At 63.8% G+C, this 24,053-nt stretch overlaps 2 protein-coding genes across 4 annotated transcripts; both read right to left on the bottom strand.

Annotated features, from left to right (window-relative positions):
• Window positions 1–344: 344 nt before the first annotated feature.
• On the bottom strand, window positions 345–7,140 carry RAPGEFL1 (Rap guanine nucleotide exchange factor like 1). The gene is made up of 15 exons (XM_050911868.1): window positions 6,729–7,140; window positions 4,355–4,433; window positions 3,648–3,798; window positions 3,468–3,565; window positions 3,085–3,197; window positions 2,691–2,858; window positions 2,512–2,609; window positions 2,237–2,359; window positions 1,952–2,130; window positions 1,776–1,866; window positions 1,631–1,681; window positions 1,275–1,362; window positions 1,111–1,175; window positions 739–793; window positions 345–469 (listed from the first exon to the last, which is right to left on the bottom strand). Exons 1-15 carry the CDS (start codon window positions 7,138–7,140, stop codon window positions 345–347), a joined length of 1,896 nt encoding a protein of 631 aa, XP_050767825.1.
• A 3,251-nt stretch (window positions 7,141–10,391) lies between these two features.
• On the bottom strand, window positions 10,392–24,053 carry CASC3 (CASC3 exon junction complex subunit). Of its 3 annotated transcripts, XM_050911635.1 has the most exons (14): window positions 23,796–24,053; window positions 22,501–22,528; window positions 22,117–22,154; window positions 20,225–20,383; window positions 19,986–20,137; window positions 19,378–19,554; window positions 18,466–19,160; window positions 16,591–16,655; window positions 16,215–16,329; window positions 15,506–15,604; window positions 14,522–14,736; window positions 13,188–13,310; window positions 12,963–13,026; window positions 10,392–12,273 (listed from the first exon to the last, which is right to left on the bottom strand). In XM_050911635.1, exons 1-13 carry the CDS (start codon window positions 24,051–24,053, stop codon window positions 12,991–12,993), a joined length of 2,160 nt encoding a protein of 719 aa, XP_050767592.1. In that variant the 3' UTR covers window positions 10,392–12,273; window positions 12,963–12,990. The 3 variants fall into 3 exon arrangements, with proteins under 3 accessions (XP_050767592.1, XP_050767590.1, XP_050767591.1); XM_050911633.1 differs by lacking the exon at window positions 12,963–13,026; XM_050911634.1 differs by lacking the exons at window positions 10,392–12,273; window positions 12,963–13,026 and having other exon boundaries at window positions 13,047–13,310.

Below are 24,053 nucleotides of genomic sequence, written 5' to 3'. Positions count from 1 at the left end.
GGGGGGGGGCGGGCGGGCGGGGGGCACGTACAAAAATAGAGGGGGGCCCAGCGGGGCCCCCCCGGGGGGGTCCCTGCACCCCAGCCCAGGGGGAGGGGTGGGGGCGGGGGTAGTGGGGTGCCAGGGGGAAAGGGGAGGGGGGGATGCACCGGGGGTCCCCAAACCCACCCCCCCCCCCATGCCAAGAGCGGGGGGGGCAGCACCCAGTTGTGCCCCACCCCACCCCACCCGAGGCCGGGGCCCCTGGCCAAAGTGCATCAGTGCTGGGGGGGGGGGAAGCTGGGCCCCCCCGGGCAGGGTGGGGGGGGGTCCCCGGGCTGGGGGGGCCCCCCCCTCCCCAGCCCTCACTGGCTGCCGGGCTCCAGCTTGTAGGAGAGCTCGAAGAGCAGGTTCTGGTTGTCGATGACCCGCAGCTGCCGCACGTAGGCCTTGGTCTGCAGCTGGCTGGGGGAGGCCTCCAGCTCCAGGCCTGGGGGGGGGGGGGGTCAGTGCCGGGGGGGGGGGGGGGGCAGGACCACGCAGCCCCCCGGGATGGGGATGCGGGGATAGGGATGCGGGGATGTGGGTCCACACACACCCCCGTCCCTCGGGGCCAGCACCAGGGGTGCGGGGCCATGCACATATCCACACCACCCCCCCCGTTTCCCCCCCCGCGGGGTCAGCCCCCTCCCGCAGCGCTGGCCCCCCGTCCCCACCCAGCCGGGGGCTGCGGGGGTCCCAGCCCCCCGCCATACTCACAGAGCGGGCGGCTCCGGTACTTCCGGATGGTCCTCACTTTCTCGGCGATGCAGTGCTGGGGCAGAGCACATCCCCCCCCCCGTCAGCCCCCGGCCCCCCAGGGACCACTTGCCCCCCCCCCCGAACCCTGGGGACTGTCCCCCCTCTGGGACCCTGCTGCACACCCTGGGCCGTACCCACCACCATGGACAACACCCCCCACCCCAGGGATCCTATTCTGCACCCCAAGGGACCCTGCACCCCCCCAGGGCCCCCCACCCCACTGCAGGCTCAGGGGGGCCACAGCCCCTCGGTGGGCTCCCCCTTCCCTGGCCTCGCTCCCGGGGTCCCTCAGCCATGTCCCGTCCCCCCCCCCCAGCAAGGGGCACCCACCAGCTTCTCCACGTTGACCAGCCCGTCCAGGAGGGTCTTGCTGCCTTCGTGCAGGAAGGTCAGATCTGGGGGGCAAGCGGGGGGGGGGGGTGAGGGGGCCCCCGTGGGGCGGCAGCAGGACCCCGACCCATGTGGGGTGCGGGCAGCCCCCGTGCCCCTCTCACCTTTGAGGATGAGCGGCACGAAGGGGATGAGGGGGGGTTTCATCTTGGCCAGCACCTCCCGGTAGGTCTTGTGGTTCCTGCAGGGGTCCTGGGGGGGGGGCATGGGGGGCGTCAGGGCCTGCGGGGGGGGGGCGGCGGCTCCGCATGGGTGCCAGCACCCTGCCCAGCCTGCCTTGGACCCCCCCGCCCACGCTGGCTGCCATGGGCACAGGGTTGTGGCCATTGCTGGTGGCCTGGGTGGGGGCAATGACCCCCCGGGATGGTGTGAGAACACCTCCTGCCCACCAGCCCCCCAAATACCCCGTGGGGTGCCCGGGGCTCCCCCAACACCCGCGGGGTGCCCCGGCACCTCTCACCGTCAGGTTCTCGAACTTCCGAAACAGGTTCTTGAATTTCCCCGGGAGCTTCTGCAAGACAAGCCCGGCGTGGGCCATGAGCACCCGGCGGGGGGGGGGTCTGGGAGCACCCGGGGGGGGTCTAGAGCACCCCACAGCCCCTTACCTCCCAGGTGAGGCGCAGGCGGCTGATGGCGGCATTGTTGAGCCCGATGATGATGGCGTAGAAGGAGAGCATGTCCTGGTTCTGCTTGCATCTGGGGGGGGGGAGAGAGGGTGAGGAGCGGGCAGGGGGGACCCCCCCCCTGTCCCCAGCCCCGCGCCCCCCGGCCCCGCGCTCACATGGCGGCGATCTTGATGAGCTTCTTGAGGAGGTGGGCGCGCTTGCCCAGCGACTCGCAGAGCAGCAGCTCGGTGCCCACCCAGTGCTGCACCTCGCTGCACCGCTGCAGCAGCAGCTCCAGGTTGGCCGTCTCCCGCCGTCCCCGCTCCCCGTGGAACACGTAGTCCACGAACTCCAGCTGCCAGGTCGGGGGGGACACACACACACACGTGTATCATCAGGGCCCCCCCCTGCCACGGCACAGCTTCCCCCCCCTCCCCCAAAGCCCCCCCAAACCCCCCCACCTCGTGGATGCAGCGGAAGAGCTCCCAGTGGAAGGCGGTGAGGTGGTTGGCGATCTCCTCCGGCTCCGCACGGTGGATCTCCGTGTCCCCCGGGACCACCTGGATCTCCTCGGGGAGCGGCACCTGCGAGGGGACGCGGGGACGGGGACGCTTGGAGGGTGCTGGAGCATGGGGCTGGACCATGAGGGTCCCCCCCCTCTTCTGCCTAGGGGGTCACCGCGGCCCCGGGGCTGGGCAGGCGGGGAGGGGGGTCCCCGGCGCGGCGCAGTGCTCACCAGGGAGTCGAAGGTGTCCCTGGTGCAGGCGAAGAGGTGGCTGTTGATGCCCAGGGTGGTGAAGACGCACTCCTCGCTGGGCTGCAGCACCGCTTTCTCTGCAGGCAGAGTGCGGGCAGGGGATCAGCGCCAGCCGGACCCCCCACCCCTGCCCGCAACCCCCTCGGCCCCACGGGCACCTCCGGATGAGGCCATGGTGACGAGGATGAGGGCGTCCTCGCGGGCGCTCTGCTCCTCCGAGTACTGCAGCTTCTCGGTGACGGAGGCCAGGATGTCCTGCACCGAGGCCGAGAGGCGGCTGCGGATGGTGACGTACGAGTGGTCGGGCATGTACACGCGGCAGAAGACTGGGGAGACGGGGGGGGGGGGCGCGTCAGGGCCACGCCGGACCCCACGCACCTCCCTGGGGCGCTCCAGAGCCTCGACTGGGGAAACTGAGGCACGGAGCAGGCACAGCCCCTTGCAGCTGCCAGCAGGCCAGGAAGGGGACCCCAGCACCTGGCACCCATCCTGGCACCCGGCACCCATCCCGGCACCCGGCACCCATCCCGGCACCCAGCTGTGGTCACTCACTCTCGTCGGAGCCCCGGAAAGCCACCCGCGTCTGCAGGCACGAGTCGATGCGGCGGAAGTGCCTGAACAGCGGCTTCACCTGCTTGTTCGGGGGGGGCGTCTCGTCGGCCACCCTGCGGCACCGGCGTGGGGTCAGGCGGGGGCCCCGGCACGGCCAGCACCCTTGGGTGCTGCACCCTGAGCCCTGCCAGGGTGCTCTGCCAGAGCCGGGGCCAGAGCTCCCACCCAGGTCCTTGCTCATTACCAAAGGGCTGCTAATGAGCTAATGACCCCCCCAGCTCCTGGGCAACCCCAAGGACCACAACTCCTTGTCCCTCCCGGGGACCCCCTGACTCACAGGGACCCCCTGGCCCCCCAGGACCTCCTGCCCCCCCCCAACTCACTTGAGCTCCACGGTCTCCACGAGCTGGTGCAGCTTGAGGATCTCATCCTCCAGGTCATGGTAGAGGGACGTGTCCTTCATGATGAGCAGGTAGAGCTCCTGGGGGGGGCGAGAGGGGCTCAGGGCAGGGGGCTGCAGGGAGCTGGGGGGGCCACGGCACGGCAGGGCGGGGGACACCCACCTTGATCACCTTCCCGGCGCTCTCCTCCTCCTGCAGCAGCCCCTTGTAGGTCTCGAGGAAATGCAGCAGCACGGCCAGCACTGCCCGCTTGCGCCGCAGCCCGGCCCCCTCCTCCCAGCGCGGCGGGGGGCTGCCCACCGCCAGCACGAAGGTGGCACCGTCAAGGAGGCGCCACGGCAAGGAGGGACCCCCCGGCCACCCACCAGCACCCGCTGCGCCCCGGGCACCCCTTGTGAGCGCCTTCGTGCCCACCCTGGTGGCACCCCGCTGCCCGCCTTGCACCCAAACCTATATGCCCACCCTCACGGCACCCACGTGCCCACCCTCGTGGCACCCCAATTCCCTCCTTGCTGCTCCTGTGTGCCCCCCCCATGGCACCCTGCTGCCCCCCTCCTCCTTGCAACCCCATGCCCACCCTTTTGTCACCCTCATGGCACTCTCACGCCCACCCTGATGCCCTCCTGGTTGCACCCTCACGTTCACCCTCGTGCCCTCCCTGTGCCCAACCTCGGACCCCTCCCCATTGCAACCTCGTGCCCACCACTCCTGCCACCTTCACGGCACCCTTGTGCCCACCCTCATTGCACCCCGGTCCCCTCCTCACGCCCAGCCTCGGACCCCTCCTCGTTGCACCCTCACGCCCACCCTCGTGGCACCCCAACGCCCTCCCCGGGCCCCCCCGCTGCCCCCCGGGCCCCCAAGGATATTGCTGGTGCAGCTGCTGCAGGAAGCGCTCGGTGGGCAGGAAGAGCGAGTGCGTGAGCACGATGTCGTCCAGCAGCGACTCTGGGGGAGACGGGGGGCAGGCGTGGGCACCGCACCCCGCGCAGCCCCCCCGCCGACACCCCCCGGAGGCCCCGCGCCCGGCGGAGCGGGCGGCCGAAGGGAGCGATGCTAATTCCCAGGGCGACACCGGGAGACGCTGAACCCCATGCCGAGCCCCATGCTGAGCCCCACGCCAAGCCCCCCCCCCCCCGCACCCGGCACTGACTCACGGACCCGCTCCCAGCCCCGCGGGGCAGCCGGGTCCCGGGAGGAGCGCGGCGCAGGGGCAGAGGCACCGGCATGGCAGGACCTGAGCCGCGATGCCCTGGCACGCCTGCCGGCCCCGGCAAGAGCCCGGCTGTGGGCAAATCGGGACACGGCTCAGGGCAATGGGGAAACTGAGGCAGGCAGCGAGGTCAGGTGGCTGCAGCAAATATTTGGGCAGCTGCACTCAGGGCACACCACACCGGTGCTGGTGCCAGCCCCGGGGGAGCCGGTGCCCGCAGCCGGGCTCTCTGGGCCAGCACAGGCAGCACCAGCCCTGGGGAGGGTGTTTTGGCATGGCGCGGCACAGCCGGGTGAACCGAGGGGCCGATACCAGCGGCGGTGCCCGTCAGTGCCAGCAACCAGCCACCACCGCGACCTTTGGACGAGGCACCGCTCCCTCACCCAGCACCGGAGCAACCCTCGACCCTGGGCCCTGAGCGGGTCCCCGGCCAGCCGGGTGCCCAGAGGGCTGTGCCCGTGTGCCGCAGGGATGCCGTGGTGGGACCCCAGTGCCCCCACAGGGCCCTTCCAAGGCCCAAGGACCTGTCCCCGTGGGAGGGGCCGTGCAGAGGGTCCCCCTGGCCGCCCCCCGGCCCATTAACCCGGCCATGGATCTGTGCCGAGCTGGGGCTGAGGCTCCCCCGGCACCACCGCGCCGGGGCACAGCGCCCACGGGGGACAAGCCGCCACCGAAAATGGGACATGTCGGTCTGGGGCACAGGCTGGACCCACCGGCCCCCCCCAGCCTGGCCCCCAGCGCTGCCGGGCCGGTGCCCCACATCCAGCGTCCTGCACCGGCGTCAGGGCTGGGGCGGGCAGGGGCACCGGCAGCATGGGGGGTGCGGGTACACGGCCCCCAGCTCCGCCAGCCCCCCCTGCCCCGGGTGCAGCCCCCTCCAGCCCTGCCTCAGTTTCCCCAACCCTCTGCAGCACCCACACCATCCCCCAGAGCCGCAGGGATGGCTTTCCCACGCCGGGAGAGCACGGTTGGTGCGAGCCTCTGGACCCCCGCGCCGGGTCCTGCCCCCTCTGCTCCCCGCCAAGCCCGGGCACCGCAGAGCCAGGCCTGGCAGCGTGTTGGTGCAGGCAGGGCCTGGTGCTGCCAGTCCCATCTCGCTCCTACCCGAAGGGCTCCCTCGTGTCGGTGGGTGAGCCCCACCCCGGCCCTGGGCGTCCCTGGAGCACGGGGCTGGCAGCGAGCTGGGGCTCCCCACTGCCCCCCCGGCCCCGCACCCCGGCAGCCGAGTGGGGTCGGCCGGAACAGGGATCCCCACGGCGCGGGAGCGCTCCCAGCCCGCCTGCACCCAGCCTGGCTCCCACCCAGCTCAGCGCACCTGAAACCACCCCGGCACCTCGGCATGGGGAGCCGTGGTGGGACGGCACTGGGAAGCCTGTGCCAGAGGGAAGGGGTGTCTGCCCGGCCCCCCCTCCCTGCTGCAGCTCCCGTCGGGGCTAATTTTAGCACCGGGAAAATGTTAAAGATTAACCAACCGGGAGGCTGACGGCTCTGCGCGGTGCGGCAGCAGTCGGTGCCCAGCCAACCTCGGCCTTCGCCAGGCCTGGCGCTGCCGCCAAGCTCGCTGCCACGCCGAGCCCCCGTGCCCCTGCCCAGCCCCTCCGCCGCAGCCTCGCACCGGGCAGCGATGCCCCGTGGGACCCCTGCCCACCCCGCAACGCCTCTGCCCGCCCCACCTCCACGGGCACCCTGGCCCGGCGGGGACCCAGCCCTGACCTTGCCACCCCAACCGGGCACCCTCCTGCGCCCTGCGCGGTGCCACCCACCTCACCGGGCACCCAGCCTCTCCCACCCCGGTGGCGTCTCCCACCCCGGCATCCATCAGCGCATCCCCCACGGCAGCGGGTGCCCATCAGACACCCCACCCCCCCCCCGCTGCCGCATCGCCCCCCAGCACCCCCCATGGCAGCGCCCGGCCGCGCTCCCCGCAGCCTCTCCCGCCGGTACCCGCAGCCCCCCCCCCCCCCCCCCCCCCTCGGCCGAGCTCCCGGGGGTCCCGCAGCGGCCGCCCCGCCAGCCCCGACCCGCGGTACCTGCTCCGCAGCCGCGGCCGTGCGCGCCGCCCGCCGGCAGCCGCTCGAGGAGCGCGGCCAGGAGCCGCTCGGGGGGCGCGGGCGCGGCGGGGGCGCAGCCGCAGCCGCAGCAGCAGCGGGCGGCGGGAGGCGGCTCCGGGCTCGGTGGCTCCCGGTCCCGGTCCCGGTCGCCGCCCGGGGACGGCTCTTCGGGAGAACGGAGGGGTGCCTCGGGCGGTCGCAGCTCCAACCAGCGGCCCTCGCCCCCCGGCTGCGGCCCCGCCGGTTCCTCGGGGGAGGCGGGCGAACGCGACAGGCTCTGCCGCCGCGGCCCCGGTGCCGATCCCTGCCCCGGTGCCGGTGCCGGTGCGGCGGTGGGGCGGGCGGGCAGGTGCGAACCCGGCTTCTTCAGCAACTTCTCCAGCGGCTTCATGGCCGCCCGGGCGCGGCGGCGGCGGCGGCGGCGGCGGCGCCGGAGGCTCAGGGGGCCATGGGCGGCGGCGGCGGCGGGGCGGCTCCGCTCGGCTCCGGTCGGGCTCGGGCCCCGGCGCCGCTCCCCGCCCGCCCCGCGCCTGCTGCGCGCTGCGCCCCGCCGCGGCCCGCGGAGCCGCCGCCAGCGCCCGCCCCGCCGCCCCGCCCCGCCGCCGCCCCCGGCCCCGCCACCGGCACCGGCACCTGCCCGCCCCCGCCGCCGCCGCCGCCGCCGCACCGGGCTCGGCCCCGTCCCGGGGATGCGGTGACACCGGGCTGCAGCCGCACCAGGGACGGGCACACACACCGGGGACGCGGTGCCCCCCCCCCCGAGCAGCCCCGCACAGGTGATGCGTTGCACACCCCCGTACCCCCCCCCCGCAGCACCGGCACACCGGGAACACGGCCACACGCGCTCAGTCATGCAGAGGGGACACATTGGCAGAGCCCCCGCGCCCCCCCGCCACCGTGCTGCCTGGCAGGGGGGACACAGCCCACCCCCCATCACCCCCCCCCCTCACTGCCACACACCAGCAGCACCATCTCACCCCCCGACACAGCCTCACCCCCCCCTCGCGTGCTGTGTCACACCCGTGTCACACCCGTGTCACACCCCCGGCACACCCTGACGCCCTGTCCCCCAGCACACCCACGCGGCCCGCCTCGTGCCAGCCCAGCGCCCCGGCAGCCCCGGGGCACACGGGACCGTCCCCCCCCACCATGGTCTCCCTCCCCAGTGTCCCCTCGGCGGGGGGCACATCCCCAGGCATGGGGTGACTCACCCCCGGCCCCCCCCAGCCCAGCTCTCTGCACCCCATCGCAGCGTGGGAAAGGTCCCGGGGGGTGCAGGACCCCCCACCCCGGCACGGGCACCCCCTGGGGCCAGGGCCACCCTGCGGGCAGGGCCAGGCAGGCCGGGGCAGCTGCCTGCCCCCCCGCGCTGCCTGCCAGGCCGGGAACAGGCCCTGCCGGGCTGGCAAGCCGGGGCAGGTGCCGGGGCAGGGCAGGGTGGGACGTGGTGCCTGCCCGGGGCAGAGCCGCCGTGCCCCCTGCCCGCTGGGTGCCGAGCACCCACCCTGCCTGGACCCCGCTGCCCCTGGCCCCGCCGCGAGCAGCTGGGGAGGCACCGGGGTCGGGTCCCACTCTGCACCCCTCTGGGCATGGCAATGGCGGTGACGGCAACGGGGGGGACAGACCCTGTGTGTCCCCCCCCCAGTCACCATCTCCCGGGGTTCGTTCCCTGCAAACCCGCAGCCCTGCGACAGCCCCAGGGTGGGACGGTGGCAACGGCCGGGGGACACGGCGGGTGACCCCATCGCCCCTGCTGTGCTGGGCTGCCCGGGCACGCAGGCCCCGGGGGGCTTGGGGAGGGATGGAGGGGCGGGGGGGGGCACCCCGGCAGCTCCCGCTTTGTTCCCGCTTCGCCTCCACCCGGCAGTTGCTTGGCAACTCCATCCGTGCGGCCGCCGGAAAGCGGCAAAATGTCCCCACGTCCCCATCCCTGGCTGCACGGGGCCCGGCAGGATGGCACGGCACGGCACGGCACGGCACGGCTCTCCTCCGCCCCACGGCACCTCCACCTGCCCCACCAGGCCCCAGCGCTCAGACCCCCCCCACATCCCACCCAAGACCCCAAAATGCTCCCACTCGGCCGAGCTCCTCCGTCCCCTCTGCCTGGGGCAGCCGGACGAGGATGCCCGGCCCCGGGTGCAAGCTGCGGCCGCATGGAGAGGGGCTTCTCCTGACGGCAGAGGCTGGGGGAGGCAGGAGGGGAAACTGAGGCACAGAGAGGCCATGCTCGCCGGTGGCAGCGGGGCTGCAGCCGGGCCACGCAGGCGGGAGGGACCCAGAGCATCGTGCCGTGCCGAGGGCCGCACTTGCCCCCAGGGAAACGTGCCCCAGATCCGGGCCCGTCGGCTCGGCCCAGCTCCTCTCCCCCAGCTCGGCAGGGATGGGGGCACCGCTGGCGCAGAGCGAGCTATTAGCTTAATTAATTTGCTGTTATTTCTCCTAACGAGCTGGGATCTGGAGCAGGCGCTTCCCTCCCAAAGCCTGCGCCTCCATTTGCAGCCGCGTTGCGTTCCCCCCGCCCCGGCAGCCGAGCGGGGGGTGCGAAGCCTCCAGGCACTGCTCAAAACAGACCTTGTGTAGGAGGGAAAAATTACACCGAGGGAAAAATCCCTCCCCGAGCCAGCGCCTTAACCCACTTCCCGGCTGCAGCGCTGGGAGAGGGGATCTCGGCATTCGGGGAAGGGGAGAGCCCCCAGGCGAGGGGCTTCTCACCCGGCAGCTTCTCCGCGAGGTCCCTGCGATGGTCTGAGCCGGCCGCTGGACCAGGCTCAGCCCTGAGCCCTCTGCCAGGGAGGGAAACTGAGGCAGGGGTGCTGGTGAGGGAAGGGGCAGCACGGCAGCGGGGGCAGGAGGTCGATGGTTCCTGCCTCTGCTGCCGGACGGGTGCCGGGACCCCCCCGCTGCTGGCAGCGAGGGCAGGAGCCGGGGAGAGCCGCAGGGAGCAGAGGCAAGGGGATGCAAAGGGGGGGGGGGAAGTTGAGGTCCCCCTGCCCTCCCAAGCCGCCCTCCGCCACGGCGCTGGCAGGCCCTGCCTGCGTCCTTCCCGCTCCCCGTGCCTTCCCCCAGCCCCGAGGCGGCTGCAGGAGGGCAGACCCCACCGTGGCGCTCCCTCCGTACCCCTGCGATCAGGGTGTAGCGGGAGGGTGCAGGAGCGGGGTACGTGCCACCCCACCCTCCCGTTTGCCGCGGGAAGCCGGGCCACGGGCCAGAGGGAGGCTGCGGCAGCGGTGCCGCCGAGGCGGAGGGAAGCAGCGCGGCACAGAAGCGCGCAGGCGGCAGCTCCCACACCACCTACCCACCAGTTGTTCTTCCCCCCCCCCCCCCCCCCCACGAGCGAGCGAGGCTGCAGGGAGAGGAGAGGAGGGGGCTCACTTCTGCGCCGAGCCCCGCTGCCGGGGCAGAGCTGGGCTCGGGGGTCCGGCTGCAGCTGCTCCCCGGGGACGCCGGCGCGGGGGCGAGGGCGGCTGGCGCCGGCCGCAGAGGAGCCACTCTTCCAGTCCCACCAGGAGCTCCTGGAAAGGGGAAGAGCAGCTCCCGGCGTCTGGCCGAGCTTTCCGGCAGCGCGGTAGAAGGGATGCCGGTCCTCCCGGCACGCTGTCCCCGCAGGTCCCAGCCCGAGGAAAGAGAGACAAGAGAGCTGGCTACGTTCTAAAAGGTATTCTCATCTGCGCGCCGATACAATGCTGGTTACAAGTGTGCACTCCTAAGGGACAGGAATCCAAATAAACAAAACCAAAAACCCATCACAGTGTTGTAAGGTCCAGGACTTCAGTCACGCGACCGATATGTTAACGATACATTTCAGCCTTAAGGCAGAGAAACAGTTACATTTAAAACAGAAGGGATTTCTGCTTTTAAAACGTCACTTCGACATCCAAAATTAGGTACAAAAGGTCATCGAGTTACAAACAACAAACAAAGAAAGGATTTCTGCTGGAGAGCCGGGCATGCACGAGAAGATCTCGACCAGAGAGCGGGCAGGTGGGGCGCTGGGCACCCCTCCCCGGCCGCAGATGGGGACTCGGAGGCCAAGACGCCGCTTGCTTGGAGCGGCGACGTTCCCCCTCTCGCCGACCGGCCTGCGCCAGCAGCTGGCACTTCCCCACGCTGCCCCAGCACGTGCTCGGGGCGAGCGGCAGGAATCGGCAGCCGGCCTTGCCAAGTTTCCTAATGTAATTTGCAAACGGCTGCGAGGACACGGCCAAGCCCGAGCGTGACTGGAAGCCGGTGCCGCTCCTCCCGCCGCGGTGCCGGCGGGACGCGTGCTGCAGAGAGGCGGCGCAGCGCTGCGGCACGGGAGAACCAGCCGGGCCCGGGCTTGGCACGCTCGGCGCTGCGGTGCCAGTCACCCCGGCAGATCGGCCTCCGAATCCTAACGGGAGCAAACAAGGCTGCCGAGGTCCCCGGGGAGGGGGGGGAACGCCGGTTTACGTGGTGGCAGGCGCAGGGCTGAGGCGCTTCCTCCTGGGGACGGGAGCCCAGGCTGGATGCGTCGGGGCGGGTTACAACACCCTCTTCCACTTCCACAGCAGCAACACCCAAGCGCTGGGAGCAAATCACTCCTCTGCTTGCCCTGTCTAGCTGGTTTGTCTGCTGGCAGGGCTGTTCTGGCAGCGTCGAGGTGCCCGGACGCCCATAAACCTCCCTCCGTGCAGCTGATCTGGCAGAGGTGCAGGAGGCGGGTGGAAATCTCCCCCTGCCCCGCAAGGCGTGCTTGCGGCAGCGGGGAAGAGGGTCGCCCCGTGCTCGTGCACACAGATTCCCACCCGACGCGAGCTGAGAGCTTGCACGCACAGGGACAGGAACTGCCAACGACACAAGTTACCCACAGGGCTCGTTTGGAAAAAGAAACGGGAGGAGCTTCTAAATTAAGTGGTGACTGCAGAGCCAGCGCGTTCCTGACGGACTCCTATCGCTCAGCTGCCCTTCCTATGCTTAAACAACGGCAGAAATAAACTTGCTAATTTAAAAAGAGAATTGAAATGAAGAATTAACTGATCAGCTGTCTCCACGGGGGGCAGGGGATGTTACGTTCCGGTTAGCCAGACAAACAAATTCGAAATACCCAAAAGAAACAAATCAGCTTTACTGAAGGAGCTGGTTCATTTCTTAAATAAAAACAGAGAACCACAATCAAGCCAGTCGAGTTTAACATCCTAGAGAGGCAAAAGGGCAGACGTTTAGTAAAAGACAGAAGTTGCGAGAACTTGTGGCCAAGGACCGGCGCTGGGGGTTGATTCTTCGGTGACCTCTGTGCCCCAGCGAGGGAGGGGGAAGGAGGGCAGATCAGCAGCGGCGAGATGGTTTTCGGGAGGGCACCGGTAAAACCAGAGAGGGAAGGTGCCTGGCCCTGAGCACAAGACGGTGCAGCTGATTTCATCCCGCTGCCTCACCTACGCACAGGGAAGGAGCCTTTCCCGAGAAGGAGCTTCCTCCTTGCCGAGGTGCCGAGTCCGGCGTTGGGATTCCCACGGCCGCATCCCTACGTGTTGCTCCTCTCCTTTGATTTTTCACCTTTGCTGTCCTGGTGGGAAAGAGGAAAGAGAAGCAGAGGCTTAGGCTGCCCCACCGCAAACGCCGCGCAGGGGTTGCAGCGCTATCGCCGGGGTCCTGCGAGCAAACGCCCTCCACGTCTGGGTGCCAAAACGTAACCACCGCCCGCCCACGCCTCCGGCTTCCTCTGTACCGGCTCTGGGCACGACCGGCTCCCTTCAGCCAAGCTCTCCTCGTGGTTAAACGTTTTTCCATCGCGAGGCCTTTCAAAGGGCACCTCGATCAGACAACCTCGCAGTGGATTTACAAACGCTGCATGGTTCCCAGCCCTCTACCGCACCGTACAGGGAAACAACTGGCACATGCCTGCCCCGGTCTGGGCTTGCCGCGATTCAGGCTCGCTCAGCTCCCATACGCTAAGCAAGGTATTAAAAAGGAAACCAAACACACACGTGGCACTCTGGCGTGCACACACACGCACAGCTCACGGCACTGGAGTGAGTAAACTGTTCCCAACGCAGAGAAACAGCTCTCGTCTCTGGAAAGCCTTTACATCTGCTGCCTGAATTATCTACTAAGGTCTCCACGTTTACTCTTCCAGAGAAGTCACTGCCTCCTAGCTTAGGACTGGATTTTTCTCTCTCTAAAGTGTTCTGTTTTCTACCCTGAGCAAATTTAAAAAAAAAAAAAAAAAAAAGCAAGAGTCAACTTTGGACTTACTTTTTACGTGGGTTTAGTTTTAAAGTATTTAGAAACTCAAATTAACTGGAGCCCTGCTTACCACCTGCAACGAGAAGCTGAGGTTTGGGACATGTCAAAGATCAGACAGTTAAAGATTTCCTTGGAACAACGTATTTTTTGGATGGGAGAGGGAGACTGCGGCATCGCGCACACCCCAACAGTACAGCATCACACACGCGCAGACTCACGCCGAGGGGACGGTACCTCAGGAGGCGGCGGCTTGATAGTCACGGGCTGGGACGTCCTTCGAGGTGGAGAAGGCTTGGGCTGCACTTGCTGCTGGACAGTGTTGTAGTACGTGACCCCGCCGTACACCTGGGACTGGGCCTGCGTTCCCCAGAGAGCAGAAGGGTCAGTGCTCTTCGCTGGGGAGGGGGGGCGCGAAAAGCTGCATCCCCTGCGAGAGCACCACGCGTCTCAGCCAGCTTTTACGGCACACAACTGGGCTGTGAAGAGACGCCACCACCTAGCACCGAAGGCGAGCAGCCACAGGGCGACGGGGGCCGATTTGTGCTGTGCTCCCCAAGGCGACAAAGAACAGCAGCACTTACAACTGCCGGCGGACCCTCGCCTACCCCTGCCCCGTACCAGGGTCTCCCTGCTCTCGGCAGGGCGGGCAGGTACAGGCTGCAGCAATCCACAGCCACGCCGGACCAAAGATCGTGGCAGATGGGTTTCCTTCACCCCGCAGAGTTTCCCAACTGCCATATAATGTCTGCGCTTTGCAACAGCGGCAGCTACCGTTCTTCTGCGCAGACGAGGCAGGTAACAGTTCCCCTTCACGCCGAGATCCCCTCTGGCTGCCTGGGGACTCGGGATCTGCCCCAAAAGCAGGCCGATTCCCTGCCGGGGCAGCTGGGATCAGCCCAGGGCAGCAGGGAAGGTCAGAGAGGTTGCAGGGCTCGGGGAGCGTGCACATCTCTCGCCTGCCACTGCGTGTCAGCCGTGTGCCGCTTGCACGGCGGCCACGGGGAGCGGCGGGTTCGTCATCACGATGCCCACAGAGATGTGCTTCCTCGCTGCCCAGCAGCCGCTGCGGACACAGAGGTCAGACGTGGAGCGGGAAAAGCCAGCCCCGTGCTGGTCACAGCAGGGGCTTTCCCGGTCGGTGCCAAAGAACAGCACCAGCCAGTTTCCAGCCTCCCGCCTCCATCTCAAAAAGAAAGGATTTCCAAAGCAATTTTCAAGGTGTCCTTGGCTTAGCACGGACCTGGAGGGGATATAACGGTTCACAGGCTCCCGGTGGGCTGCTTCCCTGTTCTGTAGGGGAAGACCTCGCTTCTCAGATCCACCAATACAGGCATTTCACCCACTAGATCCTAAATTCAGGGCAGCCGCACGGCAGCCATGGAAGTAGTCCTTTTCAGTCACCCGCCCCAAGCAGAGAGAGGGATGACAGTAAACAACCTCCCACCACAGAGCAGCCCAGCTGCTCCACATCCTCTTCCAGGAAGCCTCAGAGAATATACCCACACTCCACAGGATCCCATCTGCTCTCAACGGCTCCCGCTCAGGAAGGAGACGCGCAGCTGGCTTACCTGCGTGTTGGAATAGAGATGAGGAGGGGGCGGAGGGGGTAGTGCTCCCGGGGGGTAAGGGTAGCCAGGATTCCCAAAATTCATGACTCCAGGAGGGGAGAAGTAAGTCGGTGCGAGCAGCTGCTGCGGCGGGGGCTGGCCCGGGGGCATGGAGACTGGCGGGGGGTACAGCCCAGGGTTTGCCATGGGGGCTGGCGTCTGGTGGGGATGTAAACCTGGGAAGTGACAAAAATAAGCCGAACGTGATGTCGCGTGTAAAGCCAGCGCGTCCCGCGGAGGGCCGGGGCGGCTACGATGCCAGCAGGTGAGCACGGCTGCGCCTTTCCCGCCGCAGCAGGAAGGAGAAGCGCTTTGCTCAAAGGCCTTTCCTGCAGCCACGAGACCTCAGCTGCTGTGCCGGGGAGGGAAAAAGGGAAGCGCTTCTCAGCACAGCAGAACACGGCCCTCTCCCCGACACCGGGGTCCCGATTCACCGAAACCGGACACGGCCCTGGTCAGCACATCCACTTCAGGAAACAGTTTTTGTGGGCAAGATAGAGAACATGCCAATTCAACAGCTCTCATTTCTGCTTTTCTTTTCTGATCGACAAGCAGCAGGGACTGAAGAACCGGCCTGGCACAACAGCTGGCAGAGCCAAACGCCCCACTGAAGGGGAAGTGACTCGGCCAGGAGGGTCTGCACAGAACCTGCAGACACCCAGCTAGAGGCTGCCAAAACGTTCAGATCATCCCGGCCCTGCACTGGCTGCAAGGGCCAGAAATGCCTATTTTTCTTTGCTTAAGATTTATATTGATTCAGCCTCACTGCATGAGGGAAGCAGGTCTCTTCCATGTGGTAGAAATAGGGAAAATGGATTCCCTCAGTGACAGAAGCCGCACGAAACCAGAGTTATCTGCTCCCCGGCACAGGCTGAGCCACCCCAGGGCACAACCGCACCGTCGGTACCAGCTGCCCCATGCCCCGCTGGGGAGCTGGCTCCTCACCTGGATGAGGGAGGTGCATTTCTGGCTGTACGATCATCCCTTGGGGCGGCAGCGGGGCCGGGTTCTCACTGTGGGTGTAGATTGGTCCCTGGAATTGTACTGCAACACACAACAGTTGGTAAGGAAAAGCTCCACCGAATTTTATTCTACTGCAGCAGGTCACACGCACACCCCAGCCAGCTACGGTTACAAGACTTGAACGCAGTGCTGCAAGCAGGCGGCACACGCAGTCTACCAGGCTCACAGATGCTACATACTCCCAACAGAAAAGCCTCCTACTCCCCTTACAAAGCAGGAGAATAGTCGGGGAATTTCTTCCCCAACACTTTAAATGCTGGAGTAAATTCCTCATCCATCCTCGGTCTTATTCTGTAATTCTCCCCGCTCTTAAATGTCAAAGACATTGCTCTGATTTCAAGTTAATTTTAAATCCTAGTTCTCATGACGAAAAGCAGTGTCCTAGAGAGCCACTGCACAGGGAGGGGAGGCGGTAACGCTGATTTTATTTCAGTGGGTTTAAACACCGACCAGGGAGGCTCAGAGCAGCCTTTTAGTTACCGTACGAGATGACGCAGCGACGCTATTTACCAACAAAAGGGAAGACAAAGCCCCTGATCCTCCCGACCCTAACAGGAGTGGGGGGACTCCTGCTCCAGCTGCTCAGGTCTGAGCAGACGCGGAGCCTCAGGAGCGGGAGGGAAACACTCACGTGGGTCGTAGTAGTGCCCTTCCATGATGCTGATGTGCATGGGGGGGGCAGGCTCCGGCACCGGTGGTCTCTGCCGCTGCGACGAGTAGCGTTTCACTCGGCCGCCCTGCACTGCCTGAAAGAGTGCAAAGGCATCGGCGAGGGTCAGCGCGAGGGGCGAGAGGAGCCCTCCCTCCAGCGAGGGAGCACCGACCCGCTCCCCCACCAGCACGGGCAAACCTCTATCTGGGTCACACAGTAAAAACTAGGAACACCCACAAAAGGGAAAGGCTGAGGTGTCACAGGCAGCCTCTAATTACTACAACCCAGAAACAAATAAACGCTGGGCTTCCGCGCTTCTAAAAGCAAGAGTCACGCTCCACGCAACATGCTTTACCATTTCCTCCATCCTGTTAAACTGAGGCGGTGGCCCAGTTCCCACGTGCATATGGTTCGGAATACCTGAGGAAGAAACAAACTGGTTATTACGGCTTGCATTTGTTCCGTGTAAAGAGCCACCTCACCCGCCGAGGGTGCTGCCAGGAGGCACCCATCGCTGGCCCTATGAGCGCCGGCAGCCTGGGGACGTTATTGTACTACAAACAGGCACAGCTCTTGCTTTCATGACAAGAAACCTTCTAACAACTTCATCTCTTAGGTTACAATTTTAAATACTTCAGTACAAATTAGAAGCTGTCGTGCCACTGTACAATCATCCACGCTGCTCAACACCTTTTAAATCTTGCTAAAAAAAACCCCAAAACAATCCTCAGCTTGAAATCCAGGTCCTGATCTAAGCTCTGTTCCTCCTGAGACAAGGACCTCTTCAGAGTAGAAACAAGGATCCATGTGGGACCGGCTACGCTGCAGTTTAAACCCTCTACAGGGCATAACCACTTTGATCATGGGCTCCTTTTAGTTCAAACAACAAAGTTACGGCGCACGTTTAAAATCACAGTGCCAAACTGATCACAGGCGATTCCAGAGGAGCGAAAGTGGACAAAACGAACACTGAAAGTGCCCACGGATCACTGACATTGCAAATATACGCACAGGCATACGTGCCGTACGTACAGAATGTCCTGATGGCTGGCTCACCTAGCCAAACACCTCCCAGAATTAACTCCTACCTTCTCTGCTAGGAAGAAACAAAGGGACAGCAGAGTACTATGTCCTTCTTACAGACAGAAAGTGGTCTCCTACCTGCAGTCGAGAGCTGTCTCATGCTAAATTTGTTAAGATGCTTTATTTTTAAGCAACAGAAAAAAAAAAAAACAAAAAACCCATGAGTACATAATCTCAGCTTCAAATCACAGCACTTTTGAACTCTCATTCTACTGGCATGTTTGAAGCCTGTCTACTCGCATCCGCAGTCGAGACCAAGGGTCTGTTCACACAAAGATTTTACCAGTCGCATCAGTACAAGATGACTTATGGTTTCATGACCTAAACCTCAAGAGATGCTTATGAAAGCAGCAAGTTGCTTTCTTCTCCTTGCTCCAGTTTTATTTCCCTCGGGAAGAACTCTAACACTCCCCAGAAAAGACTCTAATTCTGCAAAGAGATAATTATACCTGAATGACCTCTCGCATGGATGCTCAACTAGAACTCGGTCCTTAGCTCACACGAGGGTAACTCTGCCACAGATCCCTCCCTCAGCCGGCCCGCCTGCTGCTGCGAACAGAGCAGCTTCCTCCTACCAGGCACAGACGAACGTGCCCATCCCAGTCAGGCCTTAGCTAGTGGCAACCAAATCTCAATGCTAGCAAATAAGCTGAGAAACAGAGGAAAGTTCCCTCCTGCTCCTAGCAGGACATTACAGGAGCCCGATTATTCATTACCCTTACCTGCCAACCGAGCACAAGGCTCCTTATCTCCTGAACTCCGACTCCTGCTGCAGCAGCCGGTCTCACCGTGACTCACACCGCACAAAGTCCCTGTTGCCTGTTTCACACACAGGCCTTCAGCTTCGCTGAAGCTTCCCCGTTCTCAACACCAAACAGGGCAGAGAGAGAGAAAGGATCTACTCTTACGTCCTTCCCAGCCCTAATTCAATTAACCTACACCAGAATGTTTAATTTCCCCTTTTTCTCTTCTGTTTTGTCCCCTCTAACCATCTCCACTGCACTTTCTCAGCAGCATGCATCGCCATCACATACCTACCCTGAGACTGGACTAAGGCAGAGAGAACTCAGCTCTGACCGACTACACGAATGCAGAATTGCATTTGGCTGAGGCTGCAGTGGAAAACCAACAGGCTGCACCCACTTACCCCTCAGCTCCCGGGGCTGTATGAACTGAGACTGCCCCGGAGTCCAGTTCTGCTCGGTGAGATTCATTTGGGTCATCTCTTGCTCGAGTCCATCCAAGCTGGATTCTACCGGCGACTCCCAGTTACTGCTCTTGGCTGGCGGGGGGGACGTCTCGGCTTGCACAGGTTTTGGAGGCACAGGAGTCAGCCCTTCCGAAGCGGGCACTTCATCTGCCAGCTTCCCCGCGTCCCCAGCTTTGATTCTGGTCCTTCTTGCCCGGGAATAAGACTTCTTTTCAATTGGTCTGTCTGGCGGCGGCTGTGCAGCATCAGCAGCCGTGGCTTGGTTTTCCAAAGCAACCTCCTCCTTCACAGGGCTGCTGTGGACATGTGCCGCTTCCACCTCGGGTGACTTGTCTCTCGGTGGGGTTTGCTCTGCGCGCTTCGCTCGATAGTTGCTCTCCTGTCTCACTTGCTCGCCGTTTCGAGACAGATGCTGGACGCTTGCTTCCGAAGCTCGGTAGCTTGGACGGGTCTCTTTGTAGCCCCCCATCCTCGGGTAGTTCCTAGGCGGGGGCATCCTCCCTGTACCTGCGGAGCTCCTGTTGGTGAAGGTTCGTGGGGGAGCCGAAGTGCTGTCTGCACCTTGGTGCCTCGGGGGCTTATTTGGCCTCTCGTTGGACCAGTTTGGGTCTCGCTGAGGAGGACTCCCAAACCTGAGGGAGAAAAGTAGTACAAAACGACTGGAAAGAAATCCCTGGGTGAGAGGTGCTGCTGTGCCAGGGAACCCCTCTCCGGGATGCAGTGTCTAGAAATCCCAGGAACAAGGTCCCACCCCACGGCCAAAGCCAACGACAGGGTTTTCCCCCTTTGGGGCTTCAGACCTGTCTCCCTGTGGGACAAGCCAGGCTCTAGTTTGACTTCGCTGCTCACCTCGGTTTGCGCATCCTCCTCGGCTTGATGTCATCGGGGTTGTGAGCTGACCTGATGTCATAGCCGTAAAGCGCGATCAGCTCCTGCCTGGTCTTGGGGGCCTGCTCGTCCTCCCGGAATTTGTCGTGCTCCCAGCGGCCCTCGTCCTTCCACAGCTTCCGCTGACGACCCTTCGGCCTGGAACAGTTACACAGGGAGGACCAAGAAGTTGTTGCAAAGCCAAGGAGATGTGGCAGCTTCAACCAGTCCCGCGTACAGAGACCGAGCATTTCTAGGGCAGGGTAGGCACAGGAGACAGCATCTCTTCTTCCTCCCACTCTTCCCGCCCAGCAGCTGCTGCTCTACCCACTGCTATTTCTGAAAAGCAGCAAGAAGGGTCACTGCTTATTGGCAAAAGGCTTTCCTTGTGGGTTTTTTTGCGCTACCCTCAGTCTGTCCTTCAAAACAAAGAGCTAAAACGTCCTGGCAGGACACTGCAAGCAGGCAACCGAAGCACAGACCTTCCCAGCGCTTCACACCGAAGCGAGGAGCTGCGCTGCCAAACGCTGGCCTGGGAGTTGGCCTCAGCCTCCCAGAGAGAGGCAGACACGTGGGGGATGCTCACATACCTGACCTCCTCCTCCTGCGTCTGCCCTCGGAGGTCGTGCTCAAAGAAGAGCCCTTTGCGCGGGATGTAAGCCGGGTTCTTCCGATCCTCATCGTCGTCCAGGTGCTTGGGAACTTTTTTCCCAACTTTATTCTCAACAGGTTCAGTGCTCTCCTGTCAAAATCAGACAGCTCTCACCACTGCAGCAGTCCCTCTGCGAGAAGCCCTTCACGGCCCAGAAAGCGCATGTTTAACACCTACCTGCCCGTCCCCGCTTTGCCTCTCACCAGTTACAGCACCTTTGGAGTCAGGTTTCTCATCCCCTTTCTCTGCTTTTGCCGCTGACTCACAGGAATCATTACTATCCTGCTTCAGTTCCACTTTGGCACTTTCTTCCTCGCTGTAATCCTCTTCCTCTGCCTGGAAGAACCCCAGTTACTCAAACATGCACCTTTAGCAACAGGTCCCCCAGGAATTTCCCTACACAAGTCCCCAAATCTGGAGTTAGATCCCTGTTCCAGTTGCTAGAGACCTCTTTCAGAGGATTAGCTCTCAAGGTCCTTCTTATCCCTGTATTTTTATGGAAAAAGCAAAGACTAAACCCGACACCACTCCCCACCAACTCCCACCAGCGACATCAGATCCAAGAGTCAGGCTTTCTAGAACAGAGCCGGGACCAGCTTCCCCACAAAGCCACAGCCTCTCACCGCCCTGAAAGGAAAGGGCTCGTGCAAGCCAGCGAGACCAGCGAACAAGGGCCCTCAGACCGTCCCTTCCTTCCCACACCGAGGGCCCGGATCCAGCCAGCGCCGTGTTTCCAAATTCCCTGGAGTTACTCAGCTGACTCACTCGGAGCACTCTGCTCGCAGGAGTGTGACCTCGTTTCACCCTCCAGGAGCCTGCGAGCCTTGCTTAGGCTGGAACCGACACTAAAAATAGCTCTGTGTGATTAACAAAAAGACTGCTCTATTTTTCTCTTTCAACACAGCGTATTTGCACATCAACTGCTCCTTTTGTTTACGTTGGGGAAACCCAGACGTGCCATTATTTTTAGGCACAGGAACAGAGTCATCCTGGCACGTCAGTGATGCAATACCCCCGCTGCTCCAACAGCCCAGCGTGCCCCAGCGCTGCTCTGCTTCTGCGCGTGCCGAGCCTCCGGGGAGCCTCCGCGCAGGTCTCCAGGCTTGAAGAGCTGCTGCACGGTGAACACGGGGAGCTGCCCCTTACCCTCCACGTGCCGCCTCTACAGCCCACCGCGCTCCTTCCTCACTAATGGCAGAGATTAATTCACAAATTAACAGCCCCTACGACCTCCGATGTCATCTGCCTTGTTGTGTTGTGTTTTCTCTAACTGCTGCGCCGCTCAAGATCCCCAAAACAGCTGTCTCAAGAGAAAGGTTTTCACTAGAAAACCTGCATTGTAATCGTTAGAAACCAGAACTTCTCTAAACTTCCCGGAGACGTTAAACTTACAGTTCTGAACTAAAAATCCAGGGAAACCTACAGCCACAGGCTGCTGCCCAGGCTCAGGCAGGGGGTCTCGGCGCACACGAGGTGCGATTTTCTGAGCACACACACAGCACAGAGCTGCCAGCACTCACGGGGTGCGTTACCCCTTCAGCCGCTGTACGCAGAAGACAGGGATGCTGCCTGGGATGCTTCCAACCCAGCACTTACGTTTTTAATTTCAACTAATTAAAACGCAACCGGCATCCTGCACTACCTTCCACACCTTTCTCGGCCATCACAAATTCTGCTCCCAGTATCCAATGCCTGAGGAGCCAGGCATTTTTTACACCCCCCCGTACATACTGGCCCGACATCCACCCCCCCGCAGCACAGGCGGCTTCTCCCCAGGGCTGGGCCCGGCGCGGTGGGCTGTACGGGAGGGAACTGCCCGGCGAGGGGCTCAGACTGGGAGAGACCGTTTTCCTCTGCAGCGGCGATGACAACGCTGCAGCGTGGCTCGCTCCGAGTCTTTGCACGGCCGGGGCGAAGCGCACGAGCTGGTATCTTGAGACAAAGGCGATCGCTGCCGACGGGGTCAGTAGAAGAGAACGAAGGACACAAACTGGGTTTTGTGCTAAAATTATGCAAGATGCAGTCACTCGGCAGAACCCTTTAAACACCAGGACAGAGACTCCTCTTACCTCCGAGTCTTCCGCACTTTCGTAATCCGAGAGTACAGCTGCGGGGGAGAAAAAGGAGTTCGGCGTCAGGGCAAAAACAGAGACACAGCTTCTCTCTGAGCGTAACACGCCGTACCGCGGGCGACCACTGGCAAACACACACCGAGCAGCCCCTCCAAGGGGAAGTCAGCACCAAAGCCTCCCTGATGAATACCATTGTCAGCTCACAGAGGAGGAAGCAAGGGCAAGTTTGGGGTGTGCTGCCCCTGCACCCCACGTTTGCCTGCTATTACGAGTTAATATTTGGGATGACAACAACCGCAGGGCTACTGGAAAAGGCATTTCGTCCGGTTTTTACTTTTTGCACACAAACAGCACTTGCAACGCCAGAGAGCCGTTACTCACCGTCTCCTTCAATGCCATCCTCGCTTTCCTGCGGAGAGAGGGAGAGAAAGGTGCGTTAGCAGAGGGGAAGGTCAGCAGCTGGGTCGTCACGGCATCCTGTGATCCCAGAAACAATTACAACAAGGTTTGGCCCCTGGAAGTTCAGCTTCAGTGACCGAGAAAGAAGAAACAAATTCAGGGCTCCCAGTACCTTTCTCTAAGATCCTTCCAGAGCGAGCTACGCTGGGGGAGCGCAGCTCAAGGGGAAAAAAAAAGCACAAACTGTGTTAACTGCTGGAGGTCTTCAGAGGGAAAAAGAGCGACATCAACAGACAAGCTGAGCTCCCCTCCCTCGATAACAGAGGGCCAGACAGCTAACTCGGGAAAGGACAAGAGGATTACTTAAAGCAGGAGCCCAGGAATAACAAACAGATGCCAAGCAGGACCAAGCTCAGGCAGACATCTGCTAGAGACTCTGGCGACAGAAACACAACCCTGTGCCCGAGAGAAGACGCTGGATGAAGCGGAACAGCTCAGCTCAGAGAAAGTTCCTAGCAAAAGAACAGACTGAGCGAACTGTGCAGCAAAAACCACCTCAGATCAAAAATAAAACCAGCCAACGCGTTAACGAGATAAGCCCAAACGCCAAAACAACCGAGCAGAAATACGCTGCGATCCGGGAGGAACTTAAAATAACCGGCACTATAAACCCACAACAGGACAAAAATCACACCCAGCCGTAAACTGCCAGAGGAGGAGAACTGCCCCGCAGAGGTGGGGGAGAGCAGCACCACAAACTCCCCGAAAAAGGTTTTTAATGCCCTCACTTAAAAGAAAGCTCGCCAGAGTTGAGAAAGAGCGGAAGAGGCCTGAGCGGGCAGCAAACCCACCCGCCCGCGCCCCGCAGCGGGGAGCCCAGGCTGGGGGACGGGACCCTGTAGCGGGGAGTCAGCCCCGGAGCACAGGGGGAAGCCCCTGCCCGGTGCTGGGGGGGCCGCAGAGCCCAGCTCTCCCCCCGCGGGGCTGCCCCGGCCCTGCTCTCCCCCGCGCACGGTGGGGGACACGACCCAGCCCCGTTCCCCCAATTCCCCAGCCTGGTGCTCCCTCCGCTCTCCAGCCCCAGCACCCCCCCGCACCCCAGTGTCCCCCCCAGGTCCCAACGCCACCCCACCACCCCGGCTCCGACCCCCCCAAGTGTCCCCCCCAGCCCCACGGACACCACAGGCACACCCCCCCACCCCCCCCCGAGCCCCCTCCCTCCCAGGGCACCCCCGTCCCCTCGCCCCCCATTCCCGGGCCCCACACCCGCAACTCACACACTCGGACTCGGGCGCGCTCTTGGCCGCCCCCCCGGCAGCGCTCTCGGCCCCGCGGCCCCGCGGCCCAGAGCTGAGGGCCCCGGCGGCGCCTCGAGGCGGGCGGTGCGGCGTCCGGGGTGAACCGGAGCCGGAGCCAGAGCCGGATCCCGAGCGGGAGCGGGCGGCGCTGGCGGCCGAGTCGGCGCTGTCGGAGGCGGCCGAGTCCGAGTCGTCCTCGCTGTCCTGCGAGGCGCGCTGCCGCCGCCGGTCCGCCAT

This window comes from Gymnogyps californianus, chromosome 28, assembly GCF_018139145.2.
Source record: "Gymnogyps californianus isolate 813 chromosome 28, ASM1813914v2, whole genome shotgun sequence".
NCBI classification, from domain to species: domain Eukaryota; kingdom Metazoa; phylum Chordata; class Aves; order Accipitriformes; family Cathartidae; genus Gymnogyps; species Gymnogyps californianus.
Note: the sequence above shows the minus strand (reverse complement) of the source record. Positions and strands in the feature narration are given on the sequence as shown.

Bases quoted from the DNA above. Each gene is read 5' to 3' on its own strand.
- RAPGEFL1 (XM_050911868.1), bottom strand. From the start codon at position 7,140: ATGAAGCCGCTGGAGAAGTTGCTGAAGAAGCCGGGTTCGCACCTGCCC. The intron at 4,434-6,728 runs GTACCGCGGGTC...CGTCTCCCCCAG, and splicing joins CGGCCGCGGCTGCGGAGCAG to AGTCGCTGCTGGACGACATC. The intron at 3,198-3,467 runs GTGAGTTGGGGG...CCGGTGCCGCAG, and splicing joins GTGGAGACCGTGGAGCTCAA to GGTGGCCGACGAGACGCCCC.
- CASC3 (XM_050911633.1), bottom strand. From the start codon at position 24,053: ATGGCGGACCGGCGGCGGCAGCGCGCCTCGCAGGACAGCGAGGACGAC. The intron at 20,138-20,224 runs GTAGGTGTTAAA...TGATTTTGACAG, and splicing joins GGCAAAGCGGGGACGGGCAG to GAGAGCACTGAACCTGTTGA. The intron at 14,737-15,505 runs GTGAGGAGCCAG...GTCACTTCCCAG, and splicing joins AATGCACCTCCCTCATCCAG to GTTTACATCCCCACCAGACG.